The 21503-nt window shown below is 54.6% G+C and overlaps 1 protein-coding gene across 1 annotated transcript in view; it reads left to right on the top strand.

The window, feature by feature from the left end:
• Positions 1 to 959: 959 nt before the first annotated feature.
• Positions 960 to 21503, top strand: part of LOC128918636 (nectin-1-like) — a 69000-nt gene continuing 48456 nt past the window's right edge. Inside the window, exon 1 of the mRNA XM_054223084.1 lies at positions 960 to 1111. Coding sequence (XP_054079059.1) covers positions 1030 to 1111 — 82 coding nt within the window. The 5' untranslated portion in view covers positions 960 to 1029. The remainder of the gene's footprint in view (positions 1112 to 21503) is intronic.

Raw genomic sequence — 21503 nt, 5'->3', positions numbered from 1 at the left:
AGCCGAAGGGCACCTTAGGAGACCTACAGCCAGGCGCCCCGGGCTCCCAGATGAGCCGCGGCAAGTCCGCCGAACAAAAGCCAGCTGCCGCCCGCAGCCCGCCGGAGGGGAGGCGAGGCTGGGGCGCCCCGCCGGCCCGGCGGCGGGCAGCGCCGATCCCCGCGGTGTCGGGGCGGCGGCGGCGTGGCGGGCTGCGGGGCACCAAAGAGTTAACGCTGCGCCCTCCTTCCGCCGTGCACTGACATCACGCAGGAGAGGGCGAGCGCCGCCGCCGCCGCCCCGCCCGGGACCGTGTGTGTGCGTGTGTGTGTGTGTGCGGTGTGTGCGCGCCTGTGCCCGTCCCTGCGAGCCGCCGGCCCTGCCTCCCCGCCCGGGCACCCCGCGCCCCCCGCCCCGCGGCCGGCCCGGCCCCGCGCCCCCCGCCCGGCCATGGAGCGCCGCAGCCGGCCCCTCGCCGCCGCCGCCGCCTGAGCCCCGCCGGGCTGCCGGCGCCCCGGGAAGCGGAGGGCAGGCAGCGGGCGGGGGCTGCCGAGCCCCGCCGCCGGAGCCACGGGACCGCCGCGCTGCGAGCGGCGGCAGCAGCCCGCGGAGGGCTCTCCCTCGCTTCGCTTTATTTGTTTTTCCTCCCCCCCCCGCCTTTTCTTTTTCTTTCTTTCTTTTTTTTTTTTTTTTAAATTATATTTTTCCCCTCCCCTTCCCACTCGCCCGGCTCTGCGGACGTGCTCGCTCCCGCAGCCGGCCGGACCGCTCCGCGCCCGCGGAGAGGGGCCCCGCGCCCCGCCGAGCCTCAGGGCCCCTGCGGATGGGCGAAGCTCTCCTCCGGCCGCCCGTCCTCCCGCCGACTCGCCTGCTGGGCGCACCGCCTCTTTGTCCTCCTGCACCTACAGTTTTTTCTTTACATTTTTTTAAATTTTTTTTTTTTTTTTTTTTTTAAGCAGACCTGAACATCAGCGGGGGCGGGGAGGGTGGGGAGGGGGGCCGAGCGACGCTGCCAGACCGACCCCTGCCCATTTCTTCTAAGGAACTCTCATGGCTTCACAGCTGCAGACAAGTTGCCCTGCATCTTGGTGGACTATCGGAGTTTGCATCCTGGCGGCCGCGCTCCTACCAGGTGAGCCGCTGCCGGCCGGTCCCCCCAAGGAGGCGGTGGGCTCTGCCGGGGCGCGGCGGGGGTCGGGGCAGCCCCGGGGGAGGGCTGCGGGGTGCCGATGGGGGAAAGGGGGTGCGGGAAGTGCTGCGGAGCGGCGGGGAAGGACGGGATCGGCGTTTTGGGGTGCGCGCCCGGGTCTGGAGCAGGTGTGGAAGCATCTGCCTGAGGGTGGGAGAGAGTCGGGACCGATTTCATCTCTGGCTGGGAGAGGAACAACACGATCGTTTGTTTTGGAAGCAGCTGCAGGCAGTGGGCTCCGGAGTCCTGGGAGCTGAGGCGGTTTGTTTGCTTTTTGGATCGAGCAACGTCTAGCGAGGCATAGCAGCCAGGCTTCCCGGGAAAGGGAGCTACAAGGCTGGGTAACGAGCACAGATGTTTCGGAAGGAGAGGTGGAAGGTTTCAGCCGTCCAGCATCCCCGAAATCCCCACTCCCCTCAACACACACACACACTTCCCGCGGGCTCTTTTGCGGAGGGGCTGGACCGCTCCCAGGTTTCAGACCTTCCTTTCACTGCTTTTGCACTTGGGTGTCTGATGGCATCTGAGCCATCCCTTTGGTTCTGATCCATCCCTGGAAAGGAGGAGATGGGCAAAGATTTGGATTGACTTCTCCCAGCTCATCCAACCTATCCTGGCGGTCGCAGAACAGCCCGTGTGTCCCCACCCCAGGGCTTGGTCCTGCCCTGGGCTCTAGCACAGCTCTTAGAAGCCGGAGAGTGACCCACTTTGTGAAGTGCCCTGCGGGAGACTCTTTTATTCTGCTCCAATGCAGAATGGGTTAATGCCATCCTCGAGGGCTCTCCGGAGTCGGCTGTCAGAGACATGGAAGGGGGACCAGCAGTCTGGGTTTACAGCGCTTGTGAATGAACTGGGAAATGCAAATAGAACCGATTTTTGCCTTTTTGAGGCTAGGCTCCTGGTGGCTGGGTCTGGAGTGTCTGGCAGCGGGTGCATGTGCCACCCCTGGGCCAGCGTCCAGCCTTCTGCAGGGGCAGAAGAGGCAGCCTGTGCCTGCAGGAGGGGGGTCTGCAGCTGGAGAGGAGAAGTTGCAGTTAAGGCAGGGTGGAATTGCCCCCGTTTCTCCTCTCACTGGGCTGGGGCAGCGTCCTAGAAGAGCAGCCAGGCTGGCTGGGCTGTGACTCAGATGTGGCCACACTTAGCAAGGTTCTGGGCCAAAAGACCGGCCATCCGAGCAAATGCCAGGGCCCAGGGCTCCCCAGTGCTAACAAAGACAGAGATGGTAACATCCAGGGCATGGGAGATCGACAGAGCACAGTGACTGGATGGTCCAGCTCAAATGAGAGAGGACAAAGGTTAAATGGGAGGGGGTGGTGGTCAAGAAACCAGGGAGACTGTGAGAGGGAAAAGGTTAACAGAGGGATGAGGAACCAGGTCTGTGTATACTCTGTATGCCCAGGACAAAGGGATCTGCTGTGCATTGCAAAAAGAGGTGATGGAAGGGACAGCCTGGGGCTCCCTGTGCTCCTCTGTGCTTCCAGGCAGGTGCCTGGCAGAGCTCTGGCTCCTCACAAGGAGTTTCAGAACTTTCCATGCCATTCTTCACCTGGTCTTCCCTCCTTCTTACCCCTCCACCTGGCAGCCCCATGCAGGAAACCCTCCCCACAACCCCTGCGAAAGGCACTGGAGGTGGAGTAATGCTGCGGTGACCATGCTGGGTAAACAAAAAGGGGTTTATGCTCCCCCAGTCCCTCTAGGAATTGCTTTCCCCAAGGAGACACACAGACAGTGACCCCGGGGCAGCCTGGCATCTCACCTTGTCCTGCCAAGAGAGACTTTTTTTCCCCACTTATTCTATTTTTGGCTGTTCTTGAGGCTTTGCTGCCAGCAGTCAAGCAATCTTGTCTCCTGCCACTCTGCAGTAGTCCAATAGTTTGTCTTGCACTGTCCCGCTGACAGCTCTGCCAGGATAAGCCAGTGGTGCATCTAGTGGTGCCTTGCCAAGGAAAGGGTACAGCCAGCTCTGCAGTGCTCTGAGAAGATAATCCTTCCCGACCCCTGTCCGTGATCAGCGAATACCCTGAAGCCTACGTGTGGGCGAGACTCTCGGCTGGACCAGTTTGGTGGTGGATGCACCACATTTGCGGGAATGACTGATCCTGTATTACGTATTTATTTGTTTGTTTGTTTCGTTCATTTGTGCACTTATTTGTGCTGTGGACGCATCCCAGAGCAGGGAAGGACCAGCACAATACTGTGCTCGGTGCTGCACAGAGCCACAGCAGACTGACAGTCCTTACTAAACCACAGGTCTGAATGCTGTACTGAGGCAGGTAGTTCCTGAGGTTCAGGATGCATTCGCCAAATTCAGCTGAGGGTATGACAAGCCATATGTAAGCTTTGAATGCAAACAGGCTTGCTTATCAAGGAGAATGGGAGAGTGGAACTTAGGATCCTCTATTGTAAGTGAATTAGTAACTGTGGGCTTCGTTGGAAAATGTGGTTTGGCACCTAGCACCCAAGAATGATGGGAAGAAGGCAGGAGACACTACGCTTTCTAGAAAACCTTTCATGCTCATCTGATCAATGCCATTTCATTTTTGTTCCCATCCACGTATACTACCTCCCCCTTCTGACGATGTTAGCTTTTTTTCTGATAAGGAAATAAAAGTTCCCTGCTGTAAAAGCTGTAAGGGGTCCCTTATAAAAATCTGCTTTACAAATTGTCTTTAATGTGATCGGCTCAATCATCCAGAACAGATTCAATTCAGGGTTCCTGCAGCCTTCCGTGCAAATCTGCCTGCCTGTCCGTTCGGAACTATTAACCAGGAATCAACTCAGGCTGCGGCGTTAGGGATTCAGGATACTGGTATGAACGGGGCTTATTGAAAAGCTGTGGGGTACTGGCAAGGAGAGATCCTAGGCGGCTGATCTTCAGAGGTTAGGAACACTTGCGGTTAAATTTATGCTTTACAAGTCTTAACAATCTGTCTGTTTATCCCCGCCATGAAACTCGGTACAGCTTGAGATGCAACCACGCAGAGCAGAGGCATTCATCTTGTGCTTGGTCCTGCATCTGCAGATCTGGGCCTCTGTTTCCAAATGCTCTCCTCTGTCTGGGGACAGATTCCTGTCTGCTATCACTGGGCTACCTCATGGGCTCTGAGAGGGGCCTGTGAGTCTTTCATTGCAAAGTGCTTTGAGATCCTCAGCAGGGGAGAGCTGGAGAGGTGTTTGAAGCTTAGACACAGGGTTTTTCCATCACGGCGCTTGAAAGCAGCATTGGCTGAGCTGTAGTGACCTGGAGGCCTTAGGTCAAACTTGGCTGCAGCTGGAGGGAGGGTTGCTTTTGGGGGAGGTACGAGAGCTCTCTGGAGCGCTGGGAATAGTCAGTGTGTCACTGCAGGATCTGGTCCATCTTGTACTCTGCAGAGTTGCTTTAATATCCCAAAGCGGCTTCCGAAAGGCAAAAAGTTGCCAGAGCTGTGTTCAGCCTTTGGTTTGAGTTCTTAGTTATTATTTTTTCTTTCTCCCACCTTTTTCTCCCAAAACTCAGAAACACCACCAGGCTATTTCAGGAAGCAAAAGTGTGTCGTTTGCTGATATTTTTCCATTAAACCTCGCTTGTTGTGGTGGAACCAACCCATCGAGTTCTAACCTGGCATGAATTGATGAGCTCATGTATGTGTCAGTGTGGGTGAGGCGACAGGCTGTACCGAGAGCCAGCTCAGCCCACAAGCAGGGGGGTGTCTGCCCCATGGCCAGAGCCAGGGGACGACCGTGGTTAATGCTGTTTGCTCTCTGAACCGGCAGCGTTAATCAAGCGAGAGCTCCCAGCCCAGTGCACATGGATCCATCTGCAGAGAGACGTACAGAAGCAGGGGCATTACCACAGCCAGCAACACATCTAGCGCAAGGCCAGTGCTCACAATTAACTGGTGGCTGACGAGATGCCGATGCTGGCGGAGCCTGGCACATCTCTCCTCGCGTCGCCCCTCCTCTGGGCTGCAACTGTACCAGCCACAAAGCCAAGTTTACAGGGAGGCACCAGCAGGATCCTTTGGGCACCGCTCACACCTCAGCTGAATCACGAAGGGAACCAGAAGAGCCGGTTGTCGTGACCTGCTTCCCAGGCCTGTGTTTCCACTGGCACCCCTTGCCCTCTGCTAGTGCCGCTAAGGCTGGGGACAGCAGCGACAGCCTGTCATAAGGCAGGGGAGAGCAGCGAGTGGCCACCAGTAGCCAGGGGAAGGCTCTCTCCCACCGCCAGTGTCCGGGGGAGTTAGGCAGCACTGCCAGCAGACAGGCGTGTGGGGGAGACGGTGGGGCAGCGCCAGGGGAAAAGGATTTTTCAGAAGAGCAGAAGTCAGGCTGCTGTGAATGCTGCAGGGATGAGTTGGTAAGTCCTCAGGTGGATGGCTGCAATCCTCGGGGCCTTTGAGAAAAGGTTTGCGTCTTGCAACATCATTGCTGGAGGCCATGATGGCTCTTCCTCCGTCCTTTTCACAGACCAGCAAGGCATATTGGTGCAAAAAGCAGAAACAAATGAGAGAGGGACAAAGGTACTCCAATCCGAGCAACCCCTAGAGATCTTCTTGCTTTTTCAAATACGTCAGATTAAATCAGGGCAGCTCTGATGCAGGGTGAGTTGGTGCCGCCAGCCACTGGAGCTGGGACCCAGTTTGCATTTGAGACACCTATTGTGTTAATTACCGGAGCACAGCCATCCCAGCACAGAGAATTCAGAGCTCTGCAGTGAGGGCTCCCTAACCCACATGATTGTTTCAGGTGAAAATTTGTTTAACTAAGAAATGAAACCTCTCATGATACATCCTCTTGCTTTCCTCCTGGCTGCTGTTGAGCCACATATATTCTCCTGGCCTTACAGTTTTTTTCACTTCTCCTGGTGAAGGTTTATTCCAGGCTAGATTGATGCACGTACCTTCCCAGCACACATGCACATACCCTCCCGGCTGGGTTTTCAAGGGGAATCCTTCGGCTCCATAGCAGAAGAGAAACTCCTGCCCAAGCTGCTCAAATGCAGAAGTATTATCCACGGGAGGAAGGGCAGTTTCCTCTCAGTCTGCGAGGGAGAGCCCATGGCAGCCAGACACATACCCCTCTGTCTGTCCACCATGCCAGCATGCTAGGTTTAAAGTCCTGCATTTACAATCTTGTCTCTGTCACACGTAGAAATGGGAAGTGAAATTTGCAGGCGCATGGGATACCTTTCCTAGCATTGTGTTATTTTATATGCCCCTTGCTGTCATTTCTGCGTGGCCCTGCCTCCGTGGGCACTCAAGGAAGAGTGGGGAGTTTTAACACCTTGCTGTCCGTTCGCTATTTCTCCCTGTCTCTGGGGCTGATGCAGCCGTTCACGCAGGCTGGCATCATAAAAGCTGCGGCAGCTCTCGGCTCTGCAGCAATCCCAAGGCAGATGAGCAGCAGCTACTGGGCATGAGATGGGGAGAGAGAGCTTCAGTCCCAGACTGTCCCCCAGCCAGGAGGACAGGGCGTCCCAGGGTAGGGAGGGTGCTTTTGCCCTGCACAGCACAGGTCTGCGGTGGCCGGGGCCAGGGGGAATCTGGCCAGCGGTCTCTTGTCCCTTCAGCATCTCTGTGGGGTGCTGCGGATAGATAGGAGGAACTGACCCAACTTGATGAACCATCTCTTCTCCATTCACCCAAAATAAAGCCGTCCCTGCAGGAGTTTTTTAATCCTCCTTTGACATCATTTAGTGTGATGCAGGAGGAAAGCCTTTCTAAGCACTATCCACCCAACTCTGCCTCTCTCCCTTCCTCTGCTCCAGCCTGCCCTCCCTGGCTCTGAGCCAGTCCAGTTGCAGACTGGCGTACAGCACTGCTTTCCCTCTTCATTTGACATACAGGTGGGCAGGGGGGAAGAGCTTAAGGAGAGGCAGGATCCCTGTGGCTCTCCTCCCTGAAAGAGAGAAAACATGGGGATGGGGTTTTCTGTTCCCCATCCCAGCCTATTTGCCTTTCTAAAGGCAGGAAATAGCAAAGTGCCTCCATCTGCTCCCGACCATGCAGGGATGCTACAGAAGGACCTGCACGTCACATCGCTGCCTTGAAGCAGCAGCAGGTACCAGATGGACCACCTGGCTATGAGACAGCGGGTGCTCCCAAGCCTGTTTAGTCAAGAGGACTCTGCCTCCATCTCTCTTCTCAGCAGTTCTCTCTACCTGGGAAAACCCCGTAATGAGACTGATCTTGAGTCTATTTTCCCTTTCCCATGGAAGATCCATTCCTCCCCCCCATGCTAGAGTGAGGCATCCGGAGGCATGGCCAGGAGTGACAGAGGGTCCATGCAGCTCACAGCCAGTGGCTAACATCCAGCGTTTCTGCTCTGTTGACAGGCGAGAGCGGTTCCCAGCACAAAGCCCCGTCTGTGGGGGAGACGAGGGGGCTGGAGTGGAGTGCCGTGCGGCCACCTGAGAGCAAAACCAGCCTTGTTCTCTGTGTGAGGCTAAAGACATGGTATCAGAACTGGCTGCCGCAGAGCTGCAGGGTCTGTAGCCACATCGTGCAGATCTAGGGGGGAATGGATTTCAGCTGGCCTTATAGGTATCTACTTTTTGCACTGAGGATCCCACTCTTGGCAAAATAAGGTTTCATTTCTTGTCCCCTGGCAAGATACCCTCTGGACTGAGAGGGAGACTGCTTGGGAAGCTTTTCACTGACCATTTTCACTGTCCCTAGGAAAGACAGCCCGAGGGCAGAGTTCTGGCTATGGGCTCAGGGTCTAATGCTAATGGGTAGCAGAGGCTGGTGGGACTCAAAAGAGCTCAAGCAGACGCCTATAATTAGAGGCTGTTGTGCTGAGTGTCCTAGCAAAGCCAGGGGTTACTAACCATCCATGATGAGCAGAAATCATAGACCTAGGGGAGAGTTTAATATGATGAACAGGGTTTACTTGGAGGCACATACAGAGAGCTGGGTAGTTCAGGAGAACGGCCAGGGTTTCCGACACTGTCTTCACCAGGTTTCTGTGTAGAGCAGCTTGATGCACGCTGGCTGTGCTGGCCTGTGCAAGGCACTGTGGCACTCAGGGCAGGGGAGAGCAGCAAGGGAGGAATGAACCCTGCCCCATCCTTGAACAGCCCAAACAAGTGAGCTAGCCAAGCTCAGAGTTCGGGGCCAGATGAGTTATCGGCACACTATGGAATCATAACTCACCCCTCACCCAAACCCGTGGCTGTGACGGAGGTTCCCCTTGCCTGGAAAAACCTCCTTGCCCTCCCAATGGGCTGGGACTAGAAATAAAGAGACTGTCCCTGTGTCTCAGTGTGCTACAGCCCCAGCTTTCCTAACTGCCGGAGCTATGGCCACTGCTCCAGAGACTGATGAGTGCTATATGCCCAGCACAGTGAATGCTGGGGTGGGCAGGAGAAGGGTGCGCGTTGCTGCCAGCACACGAAACATCCGTACGAAGCCAGCAGTCAGGAGTACACTGGTTTCACTGGAGAATTAAGCTGCACCAAGCTAGGGCTACTTTTTTCTTAGGGAGCGGCATCTAATGGGCTTTGCTCTTTGACTTTTCCTGGGCTAGATAATCAGCACTGAGACACCTTGTAGGCAAGGCCAGAGTCACATTCCCATTGCAGTAGTTGTGCCGATGGCTTTCCTAGCCTGGGGGTGCCAAAACTAGAGGAAATGTTAAGGACGGATAATCGAAGTTGGTTCAGGGGCTGTAAGTACGCACAAGAAAAAGATCAACCCTGTTCCAAAGAGGTTTCAGCACGCAGCGTTTCCTTGCTGCTCTTGCCGATGTCACCTTGCTCACTTAGCCAAGGCCTGTGTCATTTGAGAAGCGATGTTGTTTTAAGGGCTGGAAGAGAAGGCAGCGGCTAGTGATTTGGTGGTGTACAGCCAAGACAACTGCACCAGCTGTTCGTTACTGGGCCTGTTCACACTCTTCCCCTCATCTGCTGCACCGTCCTGGTGGCGAGGGACCGGGCTGCGGGAAGGGATATCTTCTGGGTGCGGGGAGAGCCAAGGCTGCGCCCATTTATGGTCATTAAGGATCAGGGATGTGTTGCATAGCAGCATCCTCGCCGTGCTGTAATTTATATCAGCTGCCACAGTTTCCATGGGATACAGGAGGACCCCTCTTGGCAGAGGTGCTGGGTGCTGTGCTGCTAGTCTGTGCATTGCACCCCACAGCTGGACACACTAGAGCTCTGTATATTTTACTCAGGAAGGATGTCATTTTTGTGTACTAAGGGGCTGAGACCTAGCTGGTAGGTGCTGAAGAAAGGGCAGTCTCAGACCAGCCCAGGATCCAAATCTACAGGACATCTATCGTCCTGACTTCAAAGCCAAGTGCTGTGCTTGTTGTGTCATATTGGTAAAGTACATCATGTCTTACGAAAGGCTTTAGAAAAGGCTTCTTGCTTTTCTCTTCGAGGCCATGGTTATGAAAGACATTCATGTGCACCAACACGTGAATGGACACGCATCTACCCAGTGCCACTTCTGTCCCAGTGTTTGCCCCTGTGCGGGCATGTCCACCTGCTGCCAGCGCTCCCCTCTCCCCGCGCTTGCACTGGTTTGTGCTGTCCTGCGGGGAAGCAGGGAGGGGAGGGGAGGGGACCCGCTGCTATTGCTTGTGACATCTGCGGCAGCCCCTCTTGCTGCCCAGCCCAGGTGGTGTCCTCCAGCTGCAGGTGGAGATGCGAGACCCAGACCTTGAGGGCAGCAGCAGCAGCAATGCCCTCCTTACTGCAGGGCAGGAGCGCCGGGGCGGCCTCTGAACATCTGCTGTGCTCTCAAATGGAGGGAGAGGCCAGCAGCTCTGTGTGTGCAAGTTTTATGAAGAGACTTTTACTAGTGATGGGGCTGAGTTTGCCAAACCTATCTCATGTGCTTGGGTTCAGCAAGAACCCAGGGAAAGTTGGAGAGGGCTTATTGGGATCTCCTTGCAGAAGGAGTGATTACAGTGTGCTGTGATCTTTAGAGGCGGCTTGTTTGGGGATTTGCGATGCTCTGATGCCTAATGGGTGTGCTCATGTATCCCTTTGATACAAGCTGAATAGATTCCTTTTGGGAGGATGACGGCAGTCCTGGTAAAGGGTGGGAGGGGTGGGAGGGAGAGAGGCTTCCGCGGAGCGCAGCTTGTAAAAGGGGGAATGTTCTCCATGCCTGAGGACCCCTGAGGGAATTAGGAGCAGGACTGAGTTTGTCAGGAGGAAAGCTGCAGTGGTTGCGGAGGAAGGCAGTGCTCTGGCAGTTTATCTTTGGGTCCTCTAGGACCTGCCCTGAGAGCAAGGCTGAGAACTTTTCACGTTATTACACGTATTGTTGCCATGCAGCGTCATTCAACCTGTGATCAGTCGACCTGTGATCAGTCAGCTGTTGACAAGATTTCCTAGATGACTGCCAAAAAAGGAGCCCACCCAACTCCCCACCCTGCGCAGGGAAGGAAGCACTAACCAACTGGAAGACAATAAAAGACCAGAAAGGAAAACAAGCCTGGCGATCCCTGCAGAAGCCGATGCATGGATTTCCCTGCCCCAAAGCTCAGATGGCCTTGCCACGCAGAATGGCTGGGACACGCTGCTCCAGCAGGCAAAGCACCATGTGGGGCTCTGCCCTGGCTCTAACTCCGGGGCCACGTCCTTCAGTTGACATCTGCGAGCAGGTCCCTGTGCCCTGGTGTCCCTTCCCTGCTGCGTCTGGTTACAAGCTCGGGCTTCTGGCCCAACAAACCAGGCTGCTGTTCCCGCGAGGGTGCCGCTGTGTAAAGCCATGTCATCTCATCTCCTGTGGGACATTATCCCAGACACCAAGTAAGCAGGGACAGCGCAGAAGTCACCGCTCAGGATTCAGAGGAGCTGATTTGCATTTGCTACTGATTCAGTTGGGAACTGAGCTACCAATTTGCCAGTGAAAGAACCTTTATCCCCTGACTCCCACCAGCCCCCAGTCCTGGGATTTTGAGTTCTCAGCTTACAACAGAAGGATGTTGGTAGGAATGAATTCTCTGGAGCTAATATTTCCAGCTATCGCACTATAGAAAGAAAATTCTTTCTTTCTTTCTTGGCATAGCAGGAACAGACTTTCAAAAATGTACCCTGATTTTTAAATACCCTTTTCGCCTGTGGTGTAAATACTAAAAATGTGTTTTTTCTCTCCCCTCTCTCACGGAGTTTAAAAATATCTCTAGCCTGGGGAGGTGCATCTTTCAGTGAGATTTATGACGGCTGCTCTCAAGTGATGTGGAAAATGAGCCTCCCTCTGCCCCATCCAGCCTGGCACCTTCCAAGAATTTATTTCCTTTATTTCCGTGAGCCTAAGAATACTTAGAGGCTGCATCTCCGCCCAAGCACTCTAATTATTTAAGTTTTGTTTATGGCCAGTCTCTGGGGAGCTGAGTAGGTCCGGGCTGCCCATCCTTCCCCCGTCTGGGTAATTCAGCCCCGCATTACTGCTGTTTGATAATGATCAACAAATCACAGCTGCTGTATCTATTGCCCGCGATGTATCACCCCGGCTCTGTAAATTGGCCGAGCCTTTGGAGCCAGCGTGAGCGAGACATGCGTGGCCTCTTGCAGGCAGGGCTGGTGCACACAGGCGAGGAGCAGCGAGTGCACTGCAGGCAGGGGCTGGTGAGTCAGCGTCACGGGGAGCTTGCTGGGGCAGGGACTTTTGCACAGCACCCAGTGTGGAAGGGATCCTGACCTAGCTGAAGCCTTCAGATGCTATCTCAGCTTCGCTTCTGCTAGGGCTGAGCAGGAAGCAGGCAGCTTCCTATCCCAGCACAAAGCTTTGGTTCATTCCCATCCAGCCACCCGAGTCCTGGTCAGTGCCCCATGCCATGTCCACACCAAGCTCCTGCTTTGCTTGTCCCATCATCACTTCTGCCTCTGGCAGCTGGTGGGACCCCCCTGCCGTGGCTGGGCACTGCTGGGGAGGCAGGAACGGGGGCTGGCAGGAGGCAGCGAGGAGGAGGCACCCTCCCCGTGCCCCCATGCTCGGTCAGCGCAGGCACCGCTTGGCTGAGGAGGGAGGCTCCTTCCTCGGCATAGCCAGGTGAGGGTTTGGGCTCTGCTGCCGGCCAGTGTCTGGCTCCACAGTCAAGCTGTGGCTGCCTCTGGTCTTAGCCAGACTCTGCACCTCCTTCCCGAAACACATGTTCCGCCAGCACCCCTCGGTCCCCACCTCTGTCTCCCTGCTGTGCCCAGACCACGACACCAGGTCCCTGGCCAGCTGGGGGGCTGAGGCTGGCTCTCCCATTAACCTGCCTGGCCAAGGCGGGCCGGAGAGTTTTGGCAGTGAGGAGCTCCTTTCCCACCCCTGTGCCAAAGCTTCCCAGCCCCAGCCTGATCCACAGGAATCCAGAGGAATCTGGAGTCTCTGGAGGCCGCATGGTTGCCAGCGCCTCTGCTCCCATCACGCTCCATGATAAAGAGAGAGCAAGAGAGATTTTGATTACGTTATGACAAGCAACAGAGAGATGGAGTGAAAGCTGCAGCCTGACTATTGTAATTCCAATTAGCAGGGGTAATGTGGCCAAAGCCTGACAGCTGTATTGATCCAAACTTTGTATGGGGAGAACCTATAATGCAGTTTTCAAAGGTCCCTGGGGCATGGGGCCTAGCACATGTACAGCTGTGGGGCAGGAGAGGAGAAGAAAGGCCTGTTTATAATGGAGCACGTGAACAGGCAACTGCATCTCACCATCTGAAATGCCAAAGCCAGCCTGGTAGCTAAGCTCTCTCTAGGGCTGGATTTGCCTCAAAATCTGTGCTGCAAAATCCCCTTGAACCCCTTAGGATTTTTTTCTGTCCACATGATGAAGCAGGTCTTCTTGGTGTGCATGCGGAATGAGTTTGTCAAGACTCAGTTTCTTCCCTAGACAGAATGTACCCAAGTGAAATAAACCAGCAGTGATCTCCCTGCTGGGGAACAAAAGCCCAGGGCTGCATGGGAAGGGGGGAGGAAGGAGGAAGGGGGAGTTTCCCTCTTGCACTTCAAGGCAACTCCTCAAGGTCAGAGCTGAGGCACACTGGCAGACACTGTGGGCAGGCTGTTCGTGCAGATGCTGCCTCAGCTGTACCCTTTCTGTGGCTAAGGGGAGGACTCCAATTTGCAGTTTTACTGGTATTGATCTAAGACCTTTCACTGGCTCTAAACTCACTTTGGAAATAAAAGGCTAAAATCATTCTTTTTAGGTATATATATTTTTTTGTATTCTTGACGTTTAATTGCTGCCGTGCCTGTGGACTACCTTACAGTACCGCACTGGAAGTGGGAATATCTGCTGCCTCACACTGACTTCTACCTGGCGTGAATCAGCTTTTACTTAAAGGGAAAGAATGGCCTGGAGGTGATGGCAAAGGCAGGCTGAGCTCAGAAGGGCTGGCATTATTTCTTGGCTTTGCCACAAGCTCCCTGGAATATCCTTGGCTAGCTCACTTCACCTCTGTGTGCCTTTCCTTGTCAAAAGCTGCCGGTAGCAGTCCCTCAGTTCTCTGCTCATATTGCCCTGTGTCTGCAGGGTGCCTTGCTCAACTGATCTCACCGACATTTACTCTATACAAGCAGGAGACCATTTGCAAAGCACAAGGAAAGGTGACTCCCCTTTATTTTGTCATTTTTCATAGCATCCAGGAGCCGACAGCTCCTTGCCCAGCGATTTTGGAAGACTAGAAATTGTTCTGCATAGATTGATGTACAAATATTATGTCAGTGCAAACACCGGACCCAGTTTCTTACTGCTCTGAGTGTGTGATGTGTGGGTTGAAATCACGGAAGTGGGCGACATGGTCCATTGGTTCCCTGCCTGGTTTAATTCAAAGGTCTCTTGATTTCTCGCTCCATTAGTTTTGCATTTGGGTCACTTCTGGTTTCCAGTCCCTGTCTGGGGGGTTGCAGGTAGATGAGAGGTGTGGGTTGGACAGCCCCCCGTAGCCCTGCTTGCCCTGCCAGCCCAGCGCAGCTCCCAGCTCCCGCCCACACCCTGGGTCTTTGCTGGACAACGTGCCGGGCAGCACAGGTGACAGGGGTTCATCTTGCGCCCTGTCCTGGGTGGATCTGCTGTGAATGCTGAGGCGAGAAGGGTGGCTTCACGCTGGGGACAGTAATGCGAGTCTTCAGGTATCTGCAATATGTTTTGCTTTTGCCACTAATTTCCTAGGTGTCTGTGAGCAGGTTTCGTAACAGCTGAGTTGCCCCACTGAAGGATGCAGATAACAGAAATCCCCTGCCTGTTGCATGAACAAGCGCTTCAAAAACTCTGTGGTTCTTCCATAAGAGAGGGGGCAGGTAGCAATGCAAACCCAGGACCTCTGAGCCATCCAGCTTGTTTTACATGTGAGCCATCACATGGTACTGATTATAGTTGCCTGAGACAGCAGATGGATTTAAACAAGTGTCTTTATGCTATAAAAGCTTTCTAGTCTATCTCCTGGGTAGATTACAATTTTAGCCATATGCAGGAGTCTATGGTATTCCAAGCCTGGGGGAAACCTTCCTAGGAAGATGTGTACCACAACAGGCCATTTCTTTTTGTGACCAAAGGAGCTGCAAGGAGGGAAAGGAGGTCCATATCCAAGCTCCCGGGAAGCTTGGAGCTGGGACACTGCAGCTCAGTGTGAAAGCAAGGACGCAGCAGGCTCAGCACCTGCCTCTTGCCCGCCGCGGAGTCTGTCTGCACCCTCCTGCCCCAGTGTGCCCCAGCAAACCAGGCTGGCAGTGTTTCAGACTGCATGAGTTATTACAAAATCCTGCTCAGGACAGAGAGAGAGATGGAGGGTTTAAAGTTCGATAATTGTTAATTATTACCGAAGCTTCCCATGAGACTTTCTGGGAAAAAGACATGCCTCTCTTCCAAAGGTGTTTCGTGGAACATTAGTCTCTGTCCTGGCCACGCTGAGTCCTTTCTCTCTGCCTTCTCTCTGCCTCCAGTGGGAATAATAAAGAGCTGCTGGAGAGCTTCTTATCTAGCAGCTGAATAATGTTTGTAATACAGGGAGGGGAGGCAGCTTTGATCCGGGAAAGAGAGCAGAGGGGAAAAAAAAAAGATGGGCTATTGGGGCAGGGGGAGGGTGTGGGCCAGGCTGGGCTGTGCTGGCGCGTGGGAAGCGGGCACAGCTGCTCCTGCACCCAACCTGTTCTGCAGAGAAAAGATGTGGGTTTCCAGGGCTTGTCAGGCTGGGGAAGAAAGGGCTGCACCCAGACGCCAGCAGAAAAAACACCTGGGAACCCCCTGTGAAGGAGAGGAAGCACAGAAGAGGGGTGCTGTGGACACCCCCGTCCGCACCAGCAGGCTTTGCATCCTCCCATGAGATGCTGCCCTGGCACAGACCTCCCTGGCAGGGTGTTGCTGCCCGGCAGCTCCTGCTCCCCTTCTCTCACTGGCGAAAGTGGCTGCATCCAAGCTGGCAGCAGTGCTCTCGCCGGGCGGGAGCCCGGAGGCGAAGGGCCACACCTGAGAGGCAGGACGGGCCCTGGCTCTTCTCACGGGTGTGGGCTGGGAGCCGGTTGGGCCGGGCTGGGCCCCCGAGGCCAGTACCTCTGTGAGCGTGCCAGGGCCACGGGAAAGGGAGCAGCTTGGCACAGGAATGGTTGGCGCAGGGAGAAGCGATTGTAATTAGGCAGGAGCGGGTTTAGCTCCCCCCTCCCTGCAGTGCTCCACGCAGCCTGCCGACACGCTCGTCTCACCCTGGGACCACCTGCTTTGCGTCCCCAGCCTCTTCTGGCCCTTGAGCCCTGAAAAACACTGCTTCCCTGGGGGAACGAAAGCTCCCCGGGACTCCGTGGGCAAGAGAAGCTGCTGGCTGGCCCCCGTGGATCTGGGGACAGGGCTGCAAAACTCAGCCATGATCCACAGAGACTGAACTTGTCTGGAGCTAAGGAACTTGTGATAATGGTGGTAACAGCTCCAAAACTGGCTCTGGAGAGCGAGTGTTGCTTTGGGTTTTTCAGGAGAAAATGGGCCTGAGCAATTGAGACAGCCTGCGCTAGGAGCTCAGGTTCCTAAAGGAAAAGCCACTTCTTTTGTGTTTTCTTTCTGGCAACAATGTTCTTTGGCGTCTTTAGCCTATGTTTCCCCATAGAGAGTCTTTCCCCTTTGCAGGCCCAGGCAGCTTTGGAGACTTTGAAGTGTAGTTTCACACTTGCTGCTTTCCGCAGAAATGCAACCAGTTATGGGGCTGACCATACCAAGCTGTATGGGGCTTGCAGCTCGCTCTGCAAATCCGACGAGGAGAGAAGAGGTCTGTGCCCCTGAGAAACAGCCTCTTCTCTCTGGGTGCCTGGGGCATGCCTGGCTGCTTCTCTCAAATACTCCAGAGGAGTCGTGGGTATCTCCAGAAGGGCTTAGATGTTGTTTGTCTGCTCCAAAGCCCCACACCGTGGCCCCACGTGGGCAGGCTTGACAGCTAATCCACAGGGAGATTAGTGGCTGAGTTTTATCTTCACCCACCCTGGTCCTCATCCCCAGTCTGCTCAGATGAATCTGTCTGGGAGACCCAGCAAGGCTGTGACAGCTGAGCCCTGTGCCCACTCACTTCACAGATGAAAAGGTCTGGCCCCCGTGCCCACCTGCTGTATGATCCCCATCTTAGGGGGTGAGATTTGCTGAAGGTGGGCAGGCAGATGCTCCAGATGTCTGAGAAAATGTGGCTTTTCTGGCAGATGGAGAAGACCAGGTCACGGGATGGTGGGTCTCAGAGGGTTTGTGCCCTCAGGAGGGGAGCATCCATGTCCCTCCCTCCTGCGAGGCCACCCTGAGGTGCCACCAAGCCCACAAATGTCTCGCCATGGCCAGAGGACAAGGGCGAGGGGTGTGACTGCTCTGTCCCCCCAGGCACATGGCCCTGCCCCGCATCCCGCTGCCCTCCCATCGGGATTTGGCTGGCTGGGGCCATCTGTTCCTCCTGGCCCGTTGCCATGGTGACGGGGCGGCTTGAGATGGGGTTTCACCAGCAGCGGCCAGGGACGCTGGGAAAAAAATGCAGGCAGAGAGTAAATCTTCCTTTTTTTTTTTTTCCCTGGGCGGAAATGAAGGGAAGAGGGAGGGATCCTGCTGGCGGAGGCTGTGTCCCTTCCTTCCTCCCTGCGCACGGCCGTCCTGTCCCCAGGCTCCTCCTGCTCACCCCCCTTTCCCTTCCCGTCTCTCCCTTTCCCTCCAGTTTGGGTCTCCCATGCATGTCTGCAGCAGCAGCCGGACGGGTTGCAGCTGTGCAGGTGTGTGCTGGGAGGTGTCCTGCCTCCCCCGGCATGGCGGCGGGCGGTGAGCCCATGGGGTGATGCAAGGAGGGGCCGCGGTGCCTTCCATGCTGCCTCTCCCCCAGCTCTGGTGCTGTTCCCGTCCAGTGCCCATCACTAGCACCTTCCAACCTAGATGATTCTCTGGTTCTCCGTGCTGCTGCAGCACACTTAGTGGCCCAGGGGAGATGCTGTTGTAGTCCCCCCACAAACTGTGTCTGTGTCCAGGTCCCACCACTTCCCCACTTTCTGTCTGGGCTGGCGGCTCTCAGTCCTGCAGTAGCTCAGGCCGAAGTCACCCGTGCGGTGGTGAGCACAAGGACGCTCAGGACGTCTGCTGGTGGGTGGCTTGGTTTGTGCTCACGCTCAGCCCCGATGCAAAACTTGTGGTTGCATGGGAACATGTCGGCCGGTGGGCAAGTGTGGACTGGCAAACAGGCTGAGATCTGCTGCTGGCAGCGTATGCGCGGCCTGGCCTCCCGCTCCGCCTCTGCAGCGGCTGAGCCCAGGCGGTGCGAGGGAGCTCAGATCCCCTCGCCCTGCCCAGCTGTGCCGGCAGGAGGAGGCTGGGGCAGTTTGGCTGTCGGTTTTCATGCCGAGTCCCCTGTCAGACCAAGTTACTCCCAGTCTTTCTCACTGGATAAGCCTGGAATAGAGAGCAAGCCTGGTGAAAATGGTGCCCTGCTATTTGTGTATGTATGCCTGTGTGCTGGTGTATTTCAGGTGGAAATGGCTTTAAAAAAGAAAACAAAAGAGGAAACAGTAAATAACTGTCTGCTTGTAGACAGTAAGATCTGGGCTAATGTGTGACAGATGAAAATGAAATGAACGCAAAGTGACAGGTTGACAGAAAGACAGGCATGTTTTTGCGCTATTTTAGCATCCTGATAGAAACAGAAGATAATTCAGGTTGCGAAGGACCTCAGGAGGTCATCTACTTACCTACTGAAGCGGACGGGTGTGCTAAACACCCTCTGTCAAGAACTCAATACCCCTCGCCTTGCGGCAGACACACTAGAAGGCCACTCTCGGTGGCAGGGCTCGGCAGGGCCGTGGCAGACGGGAGCTGTGAGGCCGAGCCGGGGCAGCTCCTGCAGGCTGGTTGCAAACTGATGGCGATGGGCTAGGAGCAGCGGGGGCCCTGGGAGAGGCGGGGGGTCAGCAGGCGGCGAGCAAAACTGCTGGGGGGAAGCCTAAACACAGAGCTCCTTTTGGGTGCAATCCTTGCTGGAAAGGCAGTCTGGGGTTTTCGATGATGAGGCTTTTTGTTTGTTTCTACCGAATCTAGGGAAACGGCAATCGATGAAGTGAGTTATCACTGTATACCGTTGTGCTGGAGTCCCGCTGTGCTGGCTGCAGTCCTAGCTGTGAGATGTTCCGATCTCTGGCTTTACCCCTGCACCGGACAGGTCTCTGGACATGTCTGCTCCCAGGGCAGTAAGGCAAATAGGAGGCGTTTGGGGCCAGGGCTGAGCCTGCTGCCTTGAAGATAAGCCTTGGTTTTCCAGTGAGAGCTGTGGGAAACAGAAAGCATCAGACCTGAAGCTTCACTGACCTATTCTGGGAGCTGAGAGGAGAAACCAGGGGCTCGCGTGGCCCTTGTGAGTGCAGAGCTGGCTTAAAGTCACCTCTCTCTTCCCCTTGTATCCCAGATCTGAGTGCAGCAGGACTGAATGTCACCTGTTCCCTTGTGACGAGCGATTTACAAGCGCTCATCCTGCTTCTTGTTTGCAGAGCAAATGCCCTTTTCCTGTTGGCTCTGCCCTCCCTGCAGTGGGGAATCAGCATATTTTGGTCTTGAAGCTTCTCCCAGATTTATGAGCTTGCTCTTCACCTTGAGAGTAAGGCTCCCGTGCCCTGAGAAAGGTTTGAAACCCAAAACACCAATTGCTGACTTAAGCAAACACCATTTATCCGCCGGCAAGTAAAATTTCTTTCTTTTTCCTTTTAAGGATGTGGGTTGTTGGGATTTTGTTGTTGTCCTCTCTGTATTTTTCTTTTTCTCTGGAGACACGAGTCCCAAAGGGTTCTGAGCAAAATCAATGTGATTTGAAAAGAACTCATTAATAACACTTATGGGGGATATTGCCTCCTTGCCAGAGACCAACAGAAACCCCACAAAAAACTCCTCTCAGTTTCCTCTCCCCTTGAAAAGCAAAGTTCTTTAATTGGATTTTAATCTGGGGAAGAAGAGAGCTGTTTGCATTGAATTGGTAATAGGGGATAATATCTTACCCTGAGTGATGGGTTATTTGATCTCTGTGCGAGAGAAACCTGAGCATATGTCTGTGAAATCAGGCGGAGGGAGGGGGATACCAGGGCTGGCTTGGGGCCCAAATAGGAGCACAGCTGCTTTTTTATTTCCAATAATAATTAGAAATAAGATGGGGAACAATCACCTTTTGTCCTGTTGCTCCAGGGCATCAAATGTTACTAGGAAGCCTGGGGAGAAGCCTTCAAAGACCTGCATGGGGCATGCAAACGGTGTTAACACTACCTAGCCACTTAATGGGACAAAGCCCAGCCAGCGCTGCAGGCTGTCCCACCTCCGCCTGGCTTCAGCGAGGCCTCAAGCCATGGAGGGCTGCGAATAACCTGCCCAAGCACAGCAAGGAGGGCAGCTCCGCTCCTTCCGCACCTGCTTAACTCCAGGCATGCGAGGAGCCCTAAGGAGAGGCAGCTGCGGTGAGCAGACCTGCCATCACACTGCTGGTGGGTGATGCTGGACAGTTTGGAAACAGCCCTTGTGCCCACACGACGGCCCTTCTGCCTGGGGGGAGGGGGAGGAGGAGGAGGACGAGGAGAGGTGAAGGCTGTACCGTCCAGAGAAATGAGCGAAATGGGCGATCATTTTTTTAAGACAGACAAATCTCTGTCACGGTGGGATCAGGTGTTTAATACGGCTGCGAGAAATGGGCAGTTTTGGCATGGGGACGTTGTTGTGCCCTTGGTCCCCAACGGTGTGCTACACTTGTGCGCTGGCTGACACCACACAGGGCAGCAATGGCAGCCTCATTGACCTCTGCGGCTGCAGGCTGACGGTGCTGGCTGTCACCAGCTCAGAGCAGCAGTCCCACCACGGGCTCTGTGCCCCTTGCACACATCCTCCATGTCTCTAAATGTCATTGCCGTGCCTCTGCTGGTCCCAAACTGGGCTTTGAAGAGGGGACGAAAGGGGGTTTTTTTACCCTCCCAAAGTGATATCAGCTCTGCAGGCATCGCAGCGGTTTTGTAGTGAGATGCAAAGTGCAGATCATTGACGTCATTAGCCTATGGATGGGGCCTGCCGGGGCTTCACTCATGCGGTGCAGGGAGGAGCGGTAGGTGCTGGGAGGCATGTGGGCCTGGGAGAGCAATGCACCCACAGCGCCGGGTCCCTGAGCGCTGAGCCCAGCGAAACGTGCTCTTAAATGCCTCCTGGCTTCAAGCTGACTCAAGCACACATGGGAAACTTGTTGATGTGGATGACACCGTTCATTCCTGGCTGGTTTTGTTTGTTTTGTTTTGTTTCTTGCAGCAGCTGCCTTTGGAGCAATAAATAGCTGTGGATCTTGCTTGTGGTCTGTGCAAAGTAGTTAATATTTAATCAGAGGTCTGAAGCTGGATTGGTTTGTTTGCCGAAACATAAAAATTGCTTTTTCTGTTTTTAGAGCTAGGCAGATAGGGCCAGACTTTCAAAAAAGCTCAGGGTCAGCTTTTAATTAATCAGTTATTTTGAGATTATAGCACACTGGTCAGTGACAGGTTTTCTAAACACCTCAGCTCCCAGCAAACCACCCTAATAAATGCCAAAGCATCTCAAATGACTGGCACCCAGCATGTCCCCGGTATGAAATATTATTTATGGAAAAAGTCGTGCTGATACATGCTAGCAAAGTGTTATCTGCATCCACTCCCCCTTGTTGTCCTGTTGGGGTTTTCCTCCAGGTCTGTTCACACGGTTGGATTCTGCTCCCCAGGATACATGTGGGAGGTGAGAGGGATATCCTTCCTGCAGCAGGATTTAGATTTCTTAGGAAGTCTTCCCTCTGGCTTTATTGGTATTAGAGATCCAGGGCCTTTACGACTGTTAGTGTAGAAACCCTGCTGCAAACTCCTAAGGGAGAAAGGTTGAGCTTTGATTCCCCCGTTAGCAGTTCTTGCCGCCTACGGAAACATTTCCA

This window comes from Rissa tridactyla, chromosome 17 (genome assembly GCF_028500815.1).
Source record: "Rissa tridactyla isolate bRisTri1 chromosome 17, bRisTri1.patW.cur.20221130, whole genome shotgun sequence".
Taxonomy (NCBI): domain Eukaryota; kingdom Metazoa; phylum Chordata; class Aves; order Charadriiformes; family Laridae; genus Rissa; species Rissa tridactyla.
Note: the sequence above shows the minus strand (reverse complement) of the source record. Positions and strands in the feature narration are given on the sequence as shown.